This window comes from Gorilla gorilla, chromosome 19 (assembly GCF_029281585.2).
Source record: "Gorilla gorilla gorilla isolate KB3781 chromosome 19, NHGRI_mGorGor1-v2.1_pri, whole genome shotgun sequence".
Classification (NCBI taxonomy): Eukaryota; Metazoa; Chordata; class Mammalia; order Primates; family Hominidae; genus Gorilla; species Gorilla gorilla.
Window position 1 is genome coordinate 20,533,669 of NC_073243.2, and position 20,826 is coordinate 20,554,494.

The 20,826-nt window shown below is 42.4% G+C and overlaps 1 protein-coding gene across 3 annotated transcripts in view; it reads right to left on the minus strand.

Moving 5' to 3' along the window:
• Positions 1-212: 212 nt before the first annotated feature.
• NUP88 (nucleoporin 88) overlaps positions 213-20,826 on the minus strand; it is a 34,309-nt gene continuing 13,695 nt past the window's right edge. For all 3 annotated transcript variants that reach the window (XM_055367264.2, XM_019013170.4, XM_055367265.2), the window contains exons 6-17: positions 19,510-19,696; positions 18,252-18,399; positions 13,705-13,803; positions 9,052-9,142; positions 5,738-5,839; positions 2,974-3,132; positions 1,957-2,082; positions 1,783-1,848; positions 1,564-1,644; positions 1,162-1,288; positions 889-1,007; positions 213-449 (exon numbers count right to left, since the gene is read on the minus strand). In XM_055367264.2, coding sequence (XP_055223239.1) covers positions 386-449; positions 889-1,007; positions 1,162-1,288; positions 1,564-1,644; positions 1,783-1,848; positions 1,957-2,082; positions 2,974-3,132; positions 5,738-5,839; positions 9,052-9,142; positions 13,705-13,803; positions 18,252-18,399; positions 19,510-19,696 — 1,369 coding nt within the window. In that variant the 3' untranslated portion in view covers positions 213-385. The remainder of the gene's footprint in view (positions 450-888; positions 1,008-1,161; positions 1,289-1,563; positions 1,645-1,782; positions 1,849-1,956; positions 2,083-2,973; positions 3,133-5,737; positions 5,840-9,051; positions 9,143-13,704; positions 13,804-18,251; positions 18,400-19,509; positions 19,697-20,826) is intronic.

Sequence of the window (20,826 nt, forward strand, 5' to 3'; positions counted from 1 at the left end):
GTGGTCTTCTCCTTTGAATCCTAGGGTTCTATCCCTCTTCAGAGTCATGTTTCTGGTGCTGCTACTTTAAAACACAGCTCACAAGAATAACTTGCTCAAATATGGAGAAAACTCAATAGGGTTCAGGGAGGTTCTGGCAGTGTGCAGTGTGCAATAATCCTGAGTCCTTGCTGAACACAACTGTAGGCTTGAGTTATAAAGCACATTCCAAATTTTAAATAAAAGCATTTATTCAATTATTATAAAACAAAATATTTAAAAAGATGAACCACACCAAAGGTCATCAAAACACCTTTTTATAAATTAGATAATTCTACCTGTTTTACAATATGGGTTTAAGCCTTCAATGGTGTTCAGTTCAGGTGTGAGTCAGCTCCTGGTGGTGTCAGAAGTTTACATGATTGCGGATATCATTGATTTGCTTCACCATTTCCCTTATGTGTTCACCCCTGTAAAATTGTAAAGTCACTCACTTTTGGAATTATAATAAACCATTTATATGGATTCTTAAGAATTTAAACTGGTAATGTTGAAATATCTAAGAACTGCTTTGCTAAAATTAACAGCTGAAGGTTTCAGGTGGATAGCAATAGTGTTCACTATTCATTTAAGGTGGCAAATGGTGCAAGTACTGGAAATATTTTTGAACATAATTACTGTAAAATACCTTTGGCCACACAACAAAATCATGTTACTAGAAGGTCATCCCTTTTCAATCCTCCCACCATAGTCATTTTTTAAGTCCCTATGTATCATGTGGCTCTCATCCCAGTAATTACTTGACATGCAAATACCAAGATTCAGGTTTCTATTAAAACAGGTTGATTCTGGCATACTGTAAAGGAAAAACTATCTCACAATAATAGCTGATTGGAAGTATTTACTTACTCCTCCTTCAGGATGGACTGAATGCACTTTCGCTGGTAGGCACTGAGAATAATGGTGGGTTTTTGAAGACTCAACACCTTCTCCATCTTTTGCTGTTGATAGTCCTTTTTCATAGTAACCTTAAGTATTAAAATAGATATTTTGGCAGTGGTTTGCCACACATTTTCACAGTATCTATTTGAATCTGTTCTTTTTACATTTTTGTAAAATTTTCTGTAGAATAAGTCCTTTAAGAAAAATTACCAAATTTAGCTAGTTTGGATCTATTCCTACCTGTTTGATGGCATTGCCCAAATGTCGAAGTTGATCAGGTATCAGCTGTAATTCTTTCTTCATGTCTCGCTCACTATCAGAGAGAACTGGGAGCTCAGAGTGAAAACTGTGAAGTACTTTTTTCATCCTTTAGAAAAGGCAAGCAAACATCTCAATTTAAGGTCTCTACTAATTAGGAGAAACATAATCACAAGCTCATAATTCATGAATCTGGTGTTTCTGAAGTAGGCCCCATAGGAAGGGTTAGGGGAGAGCCTCATGTTCTCCCCAACATATACTTCAGAGGAGAGGCAGGGGGATCAGTTCAGTTCCGTAGGTATGTAAGCACCTGCCAATGCCCATTTTCTTAAATATCGTTGTTAGTACCTGACTAGGTAACTAAATGTTATACAGCCCACTGACCTGTTCATGATATCCTCTTGTTTTTCTTTAGCTTCCTCATATTTGTCAGCTAAACGCTCAGCCATTTCCCGCAGACTTTTCCTAATGATGTAAGACACAAGAGACTCTTGAGGTCCACACCTTGATGCTGAAACCAGCTAATGTGGCTCAGCATCTTAGGGTGAGAATATGGTTCCAGTCTTACTGACCTATTGTAGTCTTCTTATTTTTGACACTTACCTCTCTTCTCGACAATAACTGAGATCTTCTAGTTGTTTCTTTTTTTGGTCACATAATAATTTGACCCTTTAAAAACAAAAAGAAATAGAGTTTATTCAGAAGCCAGGTCTAGGCTACCATACAGCATCAGCTACCAGCCAGGGATCGATGGTTTGTGAACACAGGACATCATACCTCCGCTGAATCTCCTCCTTTGCCAAGTCCTGTTTGAGAATGTACTGCTCTCTGAACACCTGGGTGGCTCTGCTGAGGAGCTGAAGGCATTCTTCAGGAGGAGGGGCTATGTCCTTTTCAGAAGCTCTTAAAAACAAAGTTTCTACCTTTATTTTCCTTAGCTGAGTAAAACAACTGAAAATAGACTCAAGTCACAGGTGCTTTTTAAACTTTTAATTTATTTATTTGAGATGCAGTCTCGCTCTGTCACCCAGGCTGGAGTGCAATGGTGCTATCTCGGCTCACTGCAACCTCCACCTCCCAGGTTCGAGCAATTCTTCTGCCTCAGCCTCTCGAGTAGCTGGGATTACAGGTGCCCACCACCACGCCTGGCTAATTATTGCATTTTTAGTAGAGACAGGGTTTCACCATGTTGGCCAGGCTGGTTTTGAACTCCTGACCTCAGGTGATCCGCCCACCTCGGCCTCCCAAAGTGCTGGGATTACAGCTGTAAGCCACCGTGCCCAGCCTAACTTCTTTTGAGACGAGTCTCACTCTGTCGCCCAGGCTGGAGTGCAGTGGTGGGATCTCAGCTCACTGCAACCTCTGCCTCCCAGGTTCAAGCGATTCTCCTGCCTCAGCCTCCCAAGTAGCTGGGATTACAGGCATCTGCCACCACACCCAGCTAAATTTTTTTTGTATTTTTAGTAGAGATGGGGTTTTGCTGTGTTAGCCAGGATGGTCTCGATCTCCTGACCTCGCGATTCACCCGTCTTGGCCTCCCAAAGTGCTGAGATTACAGGTGTGAGCCACCACGCCTGGCCTAGCCTAACTTCTTTTTAAACACTTCCTGTTTATCATTCTCAGGTGCCACTTCCCCCCTGCTCCCCATTCACTAGCTGATCAAATATATCCAGTTTCTTCCAAATTTATCACAGTAAAAAGTATATGAAACAGATGAGGACAGAAAGGATGCACAGTAATTCTGAAGACAGAAGAGAACCCATTCATAAAACCGCTATGCCCAAGGTTGCATACTTCAAAAATGCTGGATTGGCAACACTACGTTGCAAAATGCTTCTAATATGCTTTTCAAAGGAATCTGGGGTTTCAGCCAGAACACGGAGGGGAGACTCTGCCACTTCAACATCTTCTCGAGTACAAAGCAGGGGAGGAGACGCTGGATGGACTGTACTTCTGCAAAATAAGTAAGTAAATTGAATTCTACCATGGAGTGATTTACGGTATTACAGGAAAGCAGAAACCACATTAATCCAGAACTTTCAGAATATAAAATAAAGTGTAACTTTTATAAAAGTGCAAGAATGCATGTTTTCCACCTTGAAAAGGTCACTTTGGGAAGCTACACCCTTATTATTCCAATGCCCCTGATTTGTGAAAGCATTTCTGACTGCCATTTCCAGTTCTTTTCTAAAAGATCAAGGCAGCACAAACACCTAGCATGGATTCTTGGCAAAGGACTTGAAAGCCAGTTTATAAGCCGGAGCCACAAACATAAATTACTTATTTGTTAGGTTTAGAGTTGATCAAAACCAATATTAAGCCAAGAAACTGCTGTATATACCATATTGGTTCTATATAATTTCATTTCTAAAAACTATTCAGTCAAGTGCAAATACTCAAACTTCAAAAAGAACTTAAAAGATCTCACAGACTTTGGCAGCATGGCAAGTGACTTACTCTGAAGGCAACAATTCTAACGTGAATGTTTGGTTGGGCGTGGTGGCTCACGCCTGTAATCCCAGCACTTTGGGAGGCCGAGGCAGGTGGATCACTTGAGGTCAGGCGTTCAAGACAAGCCTGGCCAACGTGGTAAAACTGTCTCTACTAAAAATATAAAAATTAGCTGGGTGTGGTGGCACACATCTGTAATCCCAGCTACTTAGGTGGCTGAGGCATGAGAATCGCCTGAACCCAGGAGGCGGAGGTTGCAGTGAGCTGAGATCACACCACTGCACTCCAGCCTGGGTGACAGAGCGAGACTCTGTCTCAAAAAAAAAAAAAAAAAAAAAAAAAATGAAAGTTGATGAAATAGCATAACTTTATAGACAACTTGTATTTCAGGGAGTTGGCAGAAATATGATCTGAAAGTATCCAGATAATTGGCCCGGCACGGTGGCTCACGCCTGTAATCCCAGCACTTTGGGAGGCCGAGGTGGGTGGATCACCTGAGGTCAGGAGTTCAGAACCAGCCTGGCCAACACGGCAAAACCTCATCTCTACTAAAAATATAAAAATTAGCTGGGCATGTGGTGTGCGCCTGTAATCCCAGCTACTAGGGAGGCTGAGGCAGGAGAATCACTTGAACCCGGGAGGCAGAGGTTGCAGTGAGCTGAGATCGTGCCACTGCCCTCCAGCTTGGGCAACACAGCAAACTCCGTCTCAAAAAAAAAAAACAAAACTATCCAGACAATTAATGTTTATTTTTCCCCTTTGGGATTCATATTTATTCTGAAGTAAGCTAGTGTGACTAGGTTTTATTTTACTAAATGTACTGTGGGTGTTTAAAAAGTATGCTGAGGTAACTGACAGGTAATTTCTTCTCCAGTGATTTTATTATTTTTGTTTGGTCTTGCTAGCTTTTAGTGCCTTCAGTGTAAATAACACAAAATTTATATTTATTTTTACATCCAGATAGTACAACTTAATCAAGCTTCAAAGACTATGGAAGATCCTCTAAGGACAGTAAACTCCTGCCAGTATTAGGAATTTCTGTCAGCATCCAGAGGTGCAAGCTTTGAACGGACAAGGGGTGGGGGTGTTGTCTAGTGTTTGAAGCTCCAGTGACTTTTATTTTTGGTACTCATATTCCTACATTTATGTAACTCAGAATGATCTTCCAGGGCTGTTGGAAAAGGAAGATAGTGATTACAGCTTAATTATCTGAGTTCCTTAAAGGAGCAAAGACTAAGAGTTCAACTTTTTTGTTTTTTTTTTAAAAGACACAGGGTCTTGCTCTGTTACCCAGGCTGGAGTGCAGTGACATGATCATGGTTCACTGCAGCCTAAAACTCCTGGGCTTAAGCAATCCTCTCACCTGAGCAGCTAGGACTACAGATGTGTACCACCATGCCTGGCTAATTTTTTTGTTTTTTTGTAGAGAGGGGGGTCTCACTATTTTGCCCAGGCTGATCTCGAACTCTGGGCCTCCCAAAGCATTGGGATTACAGGCATGAACCACCACTGCACCCAGCCTGAGTTCAGCTTTATTCCAGTTTACATAGTCTACAGTGTCCCTCAGGCTGGCAGAGATGGAGAAATTAAAGAGTATGAGTATGGACTTCTGAGTCAATGAGACCTGCATCTGTATCCCAGCTCTATTTGTTACCTGTGACTTCAGCGTTTACTAACCTCTCGATCCCCGTTTCCACTTTTATAAAATGGAAATGACAGTGCCTTCCTTACAGGGCTGCCCTGATGATTCCAGGAGGCAGTGCGGGTATGTGGCTTACTTCTGAGCTTGGCATATGGTCACAGCTTGATAATTATTACTCATATCGATAATGGAATTTGGTATTCAATTTTAGTATTTTTTCTCCACACTCTGAAGAAAAGCTCCTGACTCTCAGCTAGGTGCAGGGGATGCCAGAAACTATACCTACAATGAAACCTTACAGAGATGATGGCAGGAACAGAAATATCCATCCTTCCAACCCTCAAGTCAGAAGCCAAAGTATAAACCACACATGTATAGCTTCAAGTTGGTTACTGAGTGCATTTTCCCAACTTAGATATTGCAGAATTAACAAGAGCTGTGTGGAGAATATAAAATGGGACGTACAATAATGGCCATATGAGGCATTCATAGGTACTGGTGATGCAGATCATCGTGGGTCCCAGAATGTCAGGTACAATCCAAAATCCTCGAATTGGAGCTGGCTGCCTGGAAAAACACAGTCATAGTTAAATTACAAAGCAGCAAATGCAATGGAACCAAGAGCAAAGACATGACAGGTCCACGGCCTTCTCAGGCCTGGGCTGAAGTTGCTTGGGACATCCTATCAGTACCATAACCTCAAAAGTGGTGGCTTGGAAACCTTTAATGCAGCTCCACACTAAAGTCTAGAGCCCATGTGACTAAGTCACTCAGGAATCCCTAACTGTAGCATGCTGCTGACTGTAATCTCAAAAGTTACACGTTACACTGAAGATGTGTCTCTCCAACTTGCACATAAGCCCCAGCTATCTTTGTTTGCCTAGCCCAGTGTCTAACAAATTAAGTGCTTAGAAACTGTTGAATGAACAGAACTACCAAGTCTCTCTCAATGAGGCCCAACGTCAATGTCACAGGAAATCACTTGGCACGCACAGCGTGTATCTCTCTGTCTTCCTTCCCACTTCAGTGAAGACACTGGAAACTGAGACCTCAGATGGGAACTGTCATTCTGCCAACATGCTCTCCTAGCGGCTCCCATGCCCATCCCACCTGCATGCCTACAACACACATCTGCCCCCGAATGCGGATGCCGCCTCCTCTCACACCTTCTGAAAATTGTACCATCAACTGTGTCGTTTCAAAATCTCCCTATTATCTACTTCCCCTCAGCTTGCAAACTCATGTCTCTTCCATTTAAAATACTCCCATTTCAATATAATGTCCAGTTCCCCTTAACCTATTCTTTCTCGCCATCCCTTTAGAACCAGCAGTCTTTAAACAGCAGTTGAAAACACTAGTTCCCCTTCCATAGCTCCCATTTACCTTTTTGGACGAGACATGGAGACGATATCTGGAAGGTTGTAAACTTTAACTTTTTATTATCAGTGTGAAATCTACACACTACTGGGCTACACACTATGTAACCAGTATCCAGGTCAAGAATCAGGACACCGCAGGGGGCCTCAGGGTTCCCATGCGACCTTCCCTGGTCATAGCCTTTCACTCCCCAGAGAAGTAGCTGCTACTCTGACATTCATAATATCATGTCTTTGCTTTGCTTTATAGTTTTCCTATCTATGTATTCATTCCTAGGCAAGACTGTTTAATTTTACCTGTTTCTGAAATGGATATAAATGGGATTTTGGGGTTTTTTTGAGATAGGGTCTCACTCTGTTGCTGAGGCTGGAGTGCAATAGTGCAATCACGACTCACTGCAGCCTTGATCTCGTGGGCTCAAACAATCCTTCCTTCTCAGCCTCCTGAGTAGCTGGGACCACAGGTACATGCTACCACAGTGGCTAATTTTTTTTTTTGTTTGAGACGGAGTCTCACTCTGTTGCCCAGGCTGGAGTGCAGTGACATGATCTTGGCTCACTGCAGCCTCCACCTCCCAGGGTCATACGATTCTCCTGCCTCAGCCTCCTGAGTAGCTGGGATTACAGGTGCCCGCCACTACATCCAGCTAATTTTTGTATTTTTAGTAGAGACGGGGTTTCACCACGTTGGCCAGGCTGGTCTCGAACTCCTGATCTAGTAATTCGCCTGCCTCAGCCTCCCAAAGTGCTGGGATTACAGGCGTGAGCCACCGCACCTGGCCTCACCTAGCTAATTTTTAAATTTTTTTGTAAAGGGTCTCACTATGTTGCCCAGGCTGGTCTCAAACTCCTGGCCTCAAGTGATCCTCCTGCCTCACCTGACAAAGTGCTGGGATTATAGGTCTAAGCCACCATGCCCAGCCTACATGGGATTTTATTATGTATTTTCCTTGTTCACTTTTCTTTTCTTTTTTTTTTTTTTTTGAGATGGAGTCTCACTCTGTCGCCCAGACTGGAGTGCAGTGGCATGATCTCAGCTCACTGCAACCTCTGCTGCCCGGGTTCAAGCAATTCTCCTGCCTCAGCCTCCCGAGTAGCTGGGATTGCAGGCGCCTGCCACCATGCCTGGCTAATTTTTGTAGTTTTTAGTAGAGATGGGGTTTCACCATCTTGGCCAGGCTGGTCTTGAACTCCTGACCGTGTGATCCACCCACCTCGGTCTCCCAAAATGCTGGGATTACAGGCGTAAGCCACAGTGCCTGGTCTCACTGTTCACTTTTCAAGCTGGTACAGTTTGCTATCCTTCTCATTCCCCACCAAGCGTTTTCCCTGTGGTCCTCTGTATTGCCAAACCTAGACTATGTCTATTTCTTAGTGTATGCTATTTGTCTCATGTCTGTGTATACTCCATGTCTAACAGTGCTTATGAGATATCCAGTAATTGATGAACAGAATAAAGGGAGGTCTCTAGAATACCTTCCAGGTTTCTACTGGGGATAACTGGGGTGATATGGCACCCTTCAGAAAAATGGGACACAGGAGAGATAGATTTGGGAAGACAGAAGATGAGTTAAGGGGACATCTGGAGTTTTATGTTCCTATAGGATATCCAAGTGGAGGAGCCCAATAGGCAGCTGGGTATGTGAATCTGGAGTCCAGAGTGGTCTGGGCTAGGGCGATATGGATGCGGGAACTGTCAGCACTGAAGCCATGATTACGGCAGAAGTTACTCAGGAAAGGACCTAGAAAGAATAGAGAAGACCCAAGGAAAGAGTTGTGAGCATCACTTATAAGCAGTGAGTAGAGGCAGAGGAACCCGCCCAAGAAGGAAACTTGAGAAAAGGGCTGCTGGCGGGACTGAAGGAGAACCTGGAGGGACAGACGTCAAGGATGCCAAGGAGAATGTGTTTCAAAGAGGAGACATGGGCAACCACATCAAATAAACACAGCAATGCAGTGAAGGGCAGACACAGTCTCTGCTCTCCTGAAACATATACATTCCGGTAGTGGTGACAGACATTAAAAAAATGCAAATATAAATAGTGTAATATGTGCTACAAGGGATAAGAGAATAGGAGAGCCCCAAGTTAGACTGGGGAGTCAAGGGTGTTCTCTGTGAAGAAGTGACATTAAGATCAGAAAGAAGGGTAGGAGTTAGCCAAGAGAAGACAGCAAGCTGGGGCTGGGGAAGGACCTTCCAGTCAGGAAACAGTATGTCGAGTGGCCCTGGAGCAGGAGAAAGCTTCTGATGAGCAGGACACTCTTAGGGGAGAAGTATCACATCTGCAACTTTCAAATGACTCAGCAGTGAATACTGTGGATGTGAGTGTACGGATACAAACGTATCTGAACTGCTGAAATGAACAATTGTTTTCTGATATACAAGGGAGGGAGAGTCCTTACCTGCAGGGCAATGGCTTCGTACAAAGGATGTGTTCAACAAAGCATTTCTGTTCTGTAGAGAGTTCCTGTAAACTATCCTTATCTTCTTCATCTACCATGGAAGACATTATATAAATGAAATGATGCTTAGACAAGTCTCCAAATTAAAATGCTAATGATATTGGGTTAAATGCAGTGAGGTTCTTGTCTGAAAACACTGCTTCTCAAGTACTATGCTTTTCTGACATAGGCATACGCTTTCCCAGGGGGTCTAGATTTCCGCCCCAAGAAGTAGGATTTTCCTTCGTAATGTCTCTGAATGCAAAAATGTTTCACTAAGAACAGTGAAATCATTCTCTTCTAGGGTGCTGCTTACCCACATTGATTTTATTTTCATAGAGGTTGAGTATCCTTTATCCAAAATGCTTGGGATCAGAAGTGTTTTGGATTTCACATTTTTTTTTGGATTTTGGAATATGTGCATTATACTTAGTAGTTGAACATCTCTTATCTGAAAATCTAAAATCCTAAATGCTCCAGTGAGCATTTCTGTTGTCATGACAGCACTCAAAAACTTTTGTAGCTCACTCAGGTTCAAGGATGGAAAAAAGAAAAGTTTTGGATTTCAAATTTTTCAGAGTAGGGATACTCAATTTATAACAGCTTTTTTTTTTTTTTTTGGATGGAGTCTCCCTCTGTTGCCCATGCTGGAGCGCAGTGGCCCAATCTCTGCTCAATGCAACCTCCGGCTTCTGGGTTCAAGTGATTCTCCTGCCTCAGCCTCCTGAGTAGCTGGGACTACAGGTGGACGCCACCACGCCCAGGTTTTAGTAGTAGACAGGGTTTCACGATATTGGCCAGACTGGTCTCGAACTCCTGAACTCAGGTGATCTACCTGCCTCAGCCTCCCAAAGTGCTGGGATTACAGGTGTGAACCACCACGCCTGGCCTGTAACAGCTTTTTGAAACGTAATTCACAGTACCATACAAGTCATCCATTTAAAGTATACCCATTAAAGTATACAATTCAGTAAGTTTTTAGTGTAAGAATTGTATACCTGGCAGGGTGCGGTGGCTCATGCCTGTAATCCCCAGCACTTTCGGAGGCCAAGGTGGGTGGATCACCCGAGGTCAGGAGTTCAAGACCAGCCTGGCCAACATAGTGAGATGCTATCTCTACTAAAAACACAAAAATTAGCTGGACGTGGTGGTGGGCACCTGTAATCCCAGCTACTCGAGAGGCTGAGGCAGGGGAATCGCTTGAACCCAGGAGGTGGAGGTTGTGGTGAGCCGAGATCATGCCATTGCACCGCAGCCTGGGCAACAAGAGTGAAACTCCGTCTAAAAAAAAAATTGTATACCTATCATTAACAATTTGGAATATTTTCATTTCCCCAGAAGAAACCCACATAACCATTAGCAATCACTCCTCAGTTTCTACCAAACTTCCCAGACCTAGGCAACTAATCTACTTTCTGTCTCTGTAGATTTGTCTATTCTGGACATCTCATATAAACAGCCATACAGTTGTTTGTAACTGGCTTCTTTCACTTAGCATCTGTTCACAGTTCATCCATATTGGAGCATGTATCAGTACTTCATTCCTTTTCATTGCTGAATAATACTCTGTTGTATAGACACACCACATTTTATCTATCCATTCATCAGCTTATGGACACTTGGGTATGTGGCTTCTGGGCTATGATGAATAATGCTGCTGTGAACACTCATGTACCAGTATTTGTGTGGATACAGGTCTTCATTTCTCTTGGAAATATACTCAGGACTGGACTATCAGGTACATGGTAACTCTATGAATAATCATTTGAGGAACTGCCAGATTGTTTTCCAAAGACTGTACCATTTTACATTTCTATAAGCACTGTATAAAAGTCCCCATTTTTTCCCACATCCTCAACACTTGTTAATGTCCCTCTTTTTCATTTTAGCTATACTAGTGGATATGACGTGATACCTCATTGTGGTTTTGTGGTATCTTATTTCCATAATGACTAATGATGTTGTCCATCTTTTTATATATATGCTATTTGCCCAACTGTATCAAATGCTAAGGGTTCTTTATATTGTTCTCCATACGAGTCCATTATCACACAAATATTTTCTCTCATTTTGTGGGCTGTTTTCCCTTTTGTAATAGTATTCTTGAAGAAAAAAGATTTAAATTTTGATGGCCAGGTGCGGTGGATCACACCTGTAATCCTAGCACTTTGGGAGGCTGAGGTGGGTGGATCATTTGAGCCCACGAGTTTGAGACCAGCCTGGGCAACACGGTAAAACCCCATCTCTACAAAAAAACACAAAAATTAGCTGGGCATGGTGGCTCACTCCTGTAGTCCCAGATACTTTGGGGGCTGAGGCAGGAGCACTGCTTGAGCCCAGGAGTTCGAGACTGCAGCAACCAATGACTGCACCACTGCACTCCCACCCAGACAACAGAGTGAGACCCTCTGTCTCTTAAAAGAATTTTTTTTTTTAAATAGGGACATTACCTTGGATTATCCGGGCAGATTTAATGTTACCACAAGTTTCTTTAAAAGTGAAACAGAGTGATACAACATGAGGACTCAACCCAGCCCACTGTTGCTGGCTGCCTTTGAAGACAGAGGAAGAGACTACAAGCCAAGGAATGTGGCAGGAGCTGAAAAAGGGTAGGAAATGCATTCTACCCTAGAGCTTTCAGAAAGGAAAAGTGCTGTGCCAACTTAAGCCCAGTGAGAACCATGCAGGACTTCTAACCTACAAAACTATAAGATAACAAATTTGTCATGTTTTAAGCCACTAAGTCTGTGATGATTTACAACAGTAGCAGTAGAAAGCCAATAACGGATTCAGTCTTTTTACCATTAAGCATCGTGTTGGTTGCAAGTTTTTCGTAGATGAAAAGTTTCCTCATTAGTTTGAGGAAGTTCCTTTCTATTAAGTTTGTTGAGTATTTTTAACATGAAAGGCTGCTAGATTTTTTTTTAACTGTTCTCACTCTGTGAATAATTGGTATTAATTCTTTTTTTTTAATTTATTTTTTATTTTCATTTTTTGAGACGGAGTCTTGCTCTGTCACCCAGGCTGGAGTGCAGTGGTGTGATCTCGACTCGATACAGCAGTCTCTACCTCCCAGGTTCAAGCGATTCTCCTGTCTCAGCCTCCCGAGTAGCTGGGATTACAGGCATCCGCCACTATGCCTGGCTAATTTTTGTATTTTTTTTTTTAGTAGAGACAGGGTTTCACCATTTTGACCAGGTTGGTCTTGAACTCCTAACCTCAAGTGCCTCAGCCTCCAAAGTGCTGGGATTATAGGCGTAGGCCACTGCACCTGACCGGTATTAATTCTTTAAATGTGAATCCATGTGGTCCTTAGCTTTTCTTTTTGGATAGTTTTGATTACTAATCAATCTCTTTGTGTCAGTTTTTGTTTGTTTGTTTTGAGACGGAGTCTTGCTCTGTCACCCAGGCTGGAATGCTGTGGCACGATATCGGCTCACTGCAACTCCGCCTCCTGGGTTCAAGCAATTCTCCTGCCTCAGCCTCCGGAGTAGCAGGGATTATAGGCGCACACCACCATGCCTGGCTAATTTTTGTATTTTTAGTAGAGATGGGATTTCGCCATGTTGACTAGACTGTTCGCAAACTCCCCTGACCTCGGGTGATCCACACGCCTTGGCCTCCCAAAGTGCTGGGATTACAGGCGTGAGCCACTGTGCCTGGCCTAACTTTTTTTTTTTTGAGACAGCCTCGCTCTGTCACCTGGGCTGGAGTGCAGTGGCATGACCTCGGCTCACTGCAACCTCCATCCCTGGTTCAAGCGACTCTCCTACCTCAGCCTTCCGAGTAGCTGGGACTACAGGCGTGTGCCACCACACCCAGCTAATTTTTGTATTTTAAGTAGAGACAGGGTTTCACCATGTTGGTTGGCCAGGATGGTCTCAATCTCTTGACCTCATGATCCGCCCGCCTTGGCCTCCCAAAGTGCTGGGATTAAAGGCATGAGCCACCGCGCCCAGCCTTTTTTTTTTTTGAGATAGAGTCTCGCTCTGTTGCCCAGGCTGGAGTGCAGTGGCGTGATCTTAGCTCACTGCAAGCTCCGCCTCCCAGGTTCACACCATTCTCCTGCCTCAGTCTCCCGAGTAGCTGGGACTACAGGTGCCCGCCACCATGCCCGGCGAATTTATTTTTGTATTTTTAGTAGAGATGGGGTTTCACCATGTTAGCCAGGATGGTCTCAATCTCCTGATTTTGTGATCCGCCCACCTCGGCCTCCCAAAGTGCTGCGACTACAGGCGTGAGCCACCGCACCCGGCCTTTTTTTTTTTTTTAAAGCAAATTATCCCAGACCCTGATTGAGTCAGTTTTGGTAGTTTTTTTTTTTTTCTTGGAATTTGTCCATTCCATCTGGATTATGTAAATGGCATACATTTGTTCATAATATTCCCTTATAATCTTTTATTTCTGTAAGGTCAATAGTAATATCCCTGCTTTTATTCTTCATTATAGTTAGTCTAGCTAAAGGCTTGTGAAATGTGGTTGATCTTTTCAAAGAACCTTTCGGTTTCACTGATTTTCTCTATCATTTTTCTATTCCAAACTACTTTTCTGAAATCTATTAAATCTATTTTTCCTCTGAAATCTATTAAAAGTGCAGAGAGTTAGTAAACTCACCTGATCCAAGAAATTTGTGAAGTTTATGAATCCAAGTTAGCCCAACACTATGTACACCAGCTTCATGAGTACAGTGATATCTTGAAGGACACTTGGGATCTGCAAATGGAATGATTAATGATACAAAGGTAGCCAGTGGATAACTAAAAAAATTTACCTCAAATTTGTTGGCTACTCCACATTAGCCTACAAACGCATTTGTTGATGGAAGGTTTTATAAAAGACTTTCATATTGTTAGGGGTTTTGAAATTTTAAAATTTGAATTCAAATTTCAAATATATTTTAAGTACAGATATACCTCAGAGATACTGTGGGTTTGGTTCCAGACCATTGCAATAAAGCGAATACAGAAATAAAGTGAGTCACACAAATCTTTTGGTCTCCCAGTACATAAGAAAGTTATGTTTACACTATGCAGAAAGTTATGTTTATACTAGTAGGTATGCAATAGTGTTACGTCAAAAAATATGTACATACCTTAACCATTTTTTATTGCTAAAAAATGCTGACACAGAGACACAGTGAGCACATGCTGTTTGAAAAATGGTGCCGATAGACTTGCTTGATGCAGGGTTGCCACATCTTTCATTTGTAAAAAAAAAAAAAAAAAAAAAAGCACTATCTGTGAACCACAATAAAATGAGGAGGTATGCCTATGTTTTAAAAAGTATAAAAAATGGCTGGGTGTGGTGGCTCACGTCTGTAATCCCAGCACTTTGGGAGGCCGAGGTGGGAGGATCACAAGGTCAGGAGTTCGAGACCAGCCTGATGAACATGGTGAAAACCCGTCTCTACTAAAATACAAAAATTAGCCGGGCGTGGTGGCATGCACCTGTGATCCCAGCTACTCGGGAGGCTGAGGCAGGAGAATCACTTGAACCCGGGAGGCGGAGGTTGCAGTGAGCCGAGATTGCGCCACTGCAATCCAGCGTGGGCGAGAGTGAAACTCCGTCTCAAAAAAAAAAAAAAAAAAAATCAAAAACTCAATCCAAATGTTATTTTCTAAATATGAACACAATGAGGTTCACCAAAACATAAATACTTGCTGGCAAGTAACTCATTTATGGTTTTCTCTGTGCATTTATTTAGTTCTTCAAAAGAAAATGGTGGTTAAAATAGCAGCTCTGTAGAAAACCTATGCTTATGCTTGCATACATCGACTTAAATAAAATTGTTGAAGCAAATGCACTTCTACAGCATAGTTATCACAAAAGACTTTAACACAACGGCTCAGGGAACAGTTCTATCAGTGTAGTAAGGTGTGAAATGAGAAGTGAAGTTTCGTATGTCTTCATAATGTTGACTTACAGATAGTTTCAAAGGTTATTTTCAGTTTTGGATGCTCTTTTCGTTTGACAATCATTTATAACTAAGAAGAATGAGTAGTTGTTATACAATTTTAATTAACTGGTTTTGAAACAAAAATTTCTGTACCTCCTTTGAGCCCCAGTATCAGTAAGACAATCCTGAGACTAAAAGATAAACTACTGAATACCTATTATTATGTATAAATATTTATCTCTGTAACTCAATATTTTTATTATTAATATTGATAATAATCTTATTGGCCAGGTGTGGTGGCTCACGCCTGTAATCCCAGCCCTTTGGGAGGCCAAGGTGGGCGGATCACCTCAGGCCAGGAGTTCAAGACCAACCTGACCAACATGGAGAAACCCCGTCTCTACTAAAAATACAAAATTAGCCAGGCGTGGTGGCACACGCCTGCAATCCCAGCTACTCGGGAGGCTGAGGCAGAAGAATCACTCAAACCTGGGAGGTGGAGGTTGCGGTGAGCCGAGTTGTACCACTGCACTCCAGCCTGGGCAACAAGAGCGAAACTCCGTCTCAAAAAAAAAACAAAATAATAATGTTATTAAACTAAAACAAAATACAGAGATAAGGTATATATTAAAGCTGATAAAATGGCAACAATAACCCATAAAACCCCTAAATTAAATTTTCCTTTAATCTAACAGTCTCACTTTGTGGTTAGTGACTTTATCATAAATTAATATTCTAAAGCTGATATATTATTTTTCTGTCTTATATATTGAGGTTCCATAAAACATCTTAGAAAACAGCATTCTGCTATAAAAAGTTCAAAAAACCCTCATCTATGGGAATCATCTGTTTGCATAATTAAAATATTGAAAATTTTCTTTTCATTTGCCTATGTTTTAAGACTTAAGGCTCAAATCATCTCATTAAATCTAACATTGTTAAAATGGCTTTTCAAAACCTGTAGTGCTAACATCAACAGAAAAGTCTTAACACTGGGGTGTAAAACAAATTGATTACTAAAAAGAGCCAACATTTACTTAACAGGAAATTTGTTAGATACCACCCTATGCTATACTGTAGCCATTTCACTTTGTCACTAAGAAATCTGGTGTGCCTCAGTGATTATAATATGCCTTGTTCAGCACAATTAGGAACAATTTCTTAGTTTCACATATGAAAATGTTACTCTCATTAGAAGAACCAAGAAAAGGCTGGGCATGGTGGCTTATGCCTAAAATCCCAGCACTGTGGGAGGCCAAGGTGGACAGATAAGGAGTTCGAGACCAGCCTGACCAACATGGTGAAACCCCATCTGTACTAAAAATACAAAAATTAGCCAGGCCTGGTGGCGCATGACTATAATCCCAGCTATTTGGGAGGCTGAGGCAGGAGAATCGCTTGAACCCAGGGGGCAGAGGTTGAAGTTGAGCCAAGATCGTGCCATTGCACTCCAGCTTGGGCAACAGGAGCAAAACTCAATCTCAAAAAAAAACAAAAAACAAAATACAAAAAACAAAACCCAAGAACAAAACGTCCACGTCTACACTTAAGATTTCCCAAAGATATACGTATCTATATGAGGAAACCAATTAGTTTATGTCACTTTACTTCATTTGGTCTGTTTCCTCATCTATAAAATTCTTAGACAATATAAATCTCAAAATACCTTAATTAGACAAACCCAATGTACACTCTTTGCTGGTTTGTTATGTAAGGAATTCTGCCCCCTTAAATGTTTTGGCTATACTTTAGTACAGAGTTGAGGCCGTTATTACCAAAACTAGGCAAACTGGCTAACAAGAACTGTAAGGAGAGTAGGTCAAACTGCTACAAGATTGAAATCCTCCTATGTTGCAGTGAATGACACGATTTCATTCTTTTTTAAAGCCAAATAGGGCTGGGCATGGTGGTTCACACCTGTGGACCAGCACTTTGAGAGGCTGAGGCAGAAGGATCACTGGAGCTCAGGAGTTTCAGCTTGGACAACATGGCAAAATCCCATATCTACCAAAAATACAAAAATTAGGCGTGGTGGTGCACACCTGTAGTCCCAGCTACTCCAGAGGCTGAGGTGAGAGGATTGCTTGAGCCTGGGAGGCAAAGCAGTGAGCCAAGATCACGCCACTGTACTCCAGCCTAGATGACACAGTGAGATCATATCACACACACACACACACAAAAGCCAAATGGTATTCCACTGTGTATACAATGCCACATTTTAAAAATCCATTTGGGGCCAGGTGCGCGGTGGCTCACATCTGTTATCCCAGTACTTCTGGAAGGCCGAGGCAGGTGGACTGCTTGAGGCCAGGAGTTTGAGACCAGCCTGGCCAACATGGTGAAATCCCACCTCTACTAAAAATACAAAAATTGCCAGGCGTAGTGGCTCACGCCTGGAATCCCAGCACTTTGTGAGGTCGAGGTGGGCGGATCACAAGGTCAGGAGTTCGATACCAGCCTGGCCAATATGGTGAGACCCCCGTCTCTACTAAAAATACAAAAATTAGCAGGGCGTGGTGGCACATGCCTGTAGTCCCAGCTACTAGGGAGGCTGAGGCAGAAGAATTGCTTGAACCCAGGAGGCGGAGGTTGCAGTGAGCTGAGATGGTGCCACTGCACTTCAGCCTGGGCAACAGAGCGAGACTCCATCTCAAAATAAATGAATAAATGAAATAAAAATATGAAAATTAGCCAGGCATGGTGGTGGGTACCTGCAATCCAGCTACTTGGGAGGCTGAGCCAAAATAATTGCTTGAACCTGGGAGGTGGAGGTTGCAGTGAGTCGAGATTGCGCCATTAGACTCCAGCCTGGGTGACAGAGCCAGACACCATCTCAACAACAACAACAAAATCCATTTGGTCTGTCGATGGACACAGGTTGATTCAGCATCTTAGCTGTTGTGAATAACACTGCAATGGGCATGGGAGTGCAGGTATCCCTTCAACCTATTATTTCCTTTCCTTTTGACATGCCCAGTAGTGGAACTACTGAATAACATGGTAGTTCTACTTTTGAAAGGACCAGGAAAAATTCACTATTAGGAATCTGGTGATCTGGACCAAAGACCACTATTTTAAAACTTGGGAAATTTGCTCAGTCTGCCTTAGACAAAAAGTGTACTATAGTGACTAAAAAGCTAAAAACAACCCAGTCAACTTTTTAAAGGCTGGAACCACAGAACAAATACATTACATAGGAACAGTCTATGATAGTCTTAGTATAAAAATCATGGGAAAAAAGCACTACATTTATTGAAGAGCTTACCTCTATGAAGTTTGACTGGACAAGAAAAGTCAGAATCAAAAGGGTCATCCTCTCCAGATGCCAGTTTCAAAGCAAGCTCCAACTCAACACATTCAAACACATACAGAGAAGGAATGAGGTCAATCCTGGAATCCCAGGACTTTTCTGACTGTAAAAAAAAGTGTTGTAATTTTGATCTTGCATGTTAATTTGAAAATGTACACAATTAAAAACAGGCAAAAAGCTGGGTCAGGGCCGGGTGCGGCTGTTCTTGCCTGTAATCCCAGCACTTTGGGAGGCCGAGGCAGGTGGATCATCTGAGGTCAAGAGTTCGAGACCAGCCTGGCCAACATACTGAAACCCTGTCTCTACTAAAAGTACAAAAAATCAGCCAGGCGTGGTGGTGGGTGCCTGTAATCCCAGCTACTGGGGAGGCTGATGCAAGAGAATCGCTTGAACTCAGGAGGCAGAGGTTGCAGTGAGCCGAGATCACGCCATTGCACTCCAGCCTGGGCACCAAGAGCGAAACTCTGTCTCAAAAAAATAATAATAATAAAAAATAGGCCGGGTGCGGTGGCTCACGCCTGTAATCCCAGCACTTTGGGAGGCCGAGGTGGGTGGATCACGAGGTCAGGAGATCGAGACCACGGTGAAACCCCATCTCTACTAAAAATACAAAAAATTAGCCGGGCGCAGTGGCGGGCGCCTGTAGTCCCAGCTACTCGGGAGGCTGAGGCAGGAGAATGGCGTGAACCCGGGAGGCGGAGCTTGCAGTGAGCCGAGATTGCACCACTGCACTCCAGCCTGGGCGACAGAGCGAGACTCCGTCTCAAAAAAAAAAATTAAAAAAATAAAAAAAAATAAAAAAATTGAAAAAAAAGCTGGGTCAAACAGTACTTTCAAATTCTTAATTCCACCTCTATCCTAACAGTGCACTGTTATTCTGAAGACAAAACGTCTCTCTTCCTTTAGGAAGATGTTTGTGAAAACAGCCAATTCAGTGATTCCAAGGCTGTTTGTATCTGTCCCTGAAGATTGCAATATAGAGACCAGAAAGTAACATGCAGACTGGTGGACCAAGTAAGTTGGGCAACCTTCTAACTTCTTTCCACTTAGATTGCTAAGTGTGCTTCAGCTACTTTTTTAACTGTTTAATTTCCAAAATATCAGAAGTTCCATAAATAAGTTAAAATTCCTTCTCATATATTAAGCATTCATATTGGGTCAGGAACTATGCCAGGTGTTGAAGATACAAACAACCACAGCAGCCTGCACTTACCGTGTGGTCATCTTCTTCTTCCCCTTCTAGCACGACACAGTGATACAGCATTCCTGATTCAGTAGCGATCACTAAGATATTGGGGACACAGGGTAAGCAGAGTATAGCACACGCATCATAACCATAGTTATCTTCAGCCGCAGGATGCATGGGCAATGGACCCAACAGCTTTCCAATATTTCCAGGGCTAAAGAAGGAGCAAAAACATATTTGGGAAATGTTGACAATATGCATGCTCATCCCATAAAACCATTCTTTGACTTTGTTTTCCTCCAGCTATCATACCTTCATTATAAATGTAGTGTATTCCCAATACTCCATCTTCTCGCTTTCCCACTCAGATCCCACCACTCTGTGTTTCTCAACCAGAGATAATTTTGCCCTAGCGGACAGTGGCAATGTCTGAAGACATTTTGGCTTGTCACAACTGGTTGTCACAATGTGGGGGGACGTATTAGCATCTAGTGGTTAGAGACTAGACAGAGGCCGCTAAACACTCCCCCACAGCACAGCCCCTCTAAAACAAACAATAATTCACACCAAAATGTCAATAGTACAAAGGTTGAAAACCCTTGCCCTAAATTTACTATGGTTTATGCTTTCACCACTCCACTGAAGCTACTGTGGCAAAGGTCACCTGTGAGATTTGCTAAATCCAAAATGCACTTAACCTTCTGCTGCATTTATCACTGGTTAACGACTACTGCTACTCAACAGCTGTAACAATTCTTTCTTGTAGTTCTCTCTTCCTACCTCTTTAAACACAATTTTCTAACGTCCTTTTCTAATTTCTGTCTCTTAAATATTGGTGTTCTCCAGGATTCTGTTGTATGCTTTGACTTTTTTCAAAATACACACTTAAATGAGAGCCTATTAAACTATGCCTCGTTTTAACTACCATCTATATTCAAAGACTACCAAATCCTTTCTTCTAAAATGTAGCTTCTCTTCAAGGCTTTGGATCCCCATATTAAATTTGATTTGACAAATACTTATTATTGAGTGCTAGATGATACTCCCAGTGAATGATGGTTTAGTTGATGAGGCAGACATTTAACCAGAATTACTATACCATGTGATAAGTGCAACAACAGAAGGATTTATGGTGTACAAAGGAATGACAAAAAGATACAAAGATAATGAAGAAAGCTATAAAAAATAAATGAGAAAGAATGATTTCTGGGAAGGGGATTGTTGAGCATTCCAAGCTAGAGATCAGTTTATGCAAAGTCCTGGAAACATGAAAGACAAAGAACTAAGAACAAGAAAACTTATTTAGTATGATGGGAGGCAAAGTACAAGGTCGAAGGCAACGGC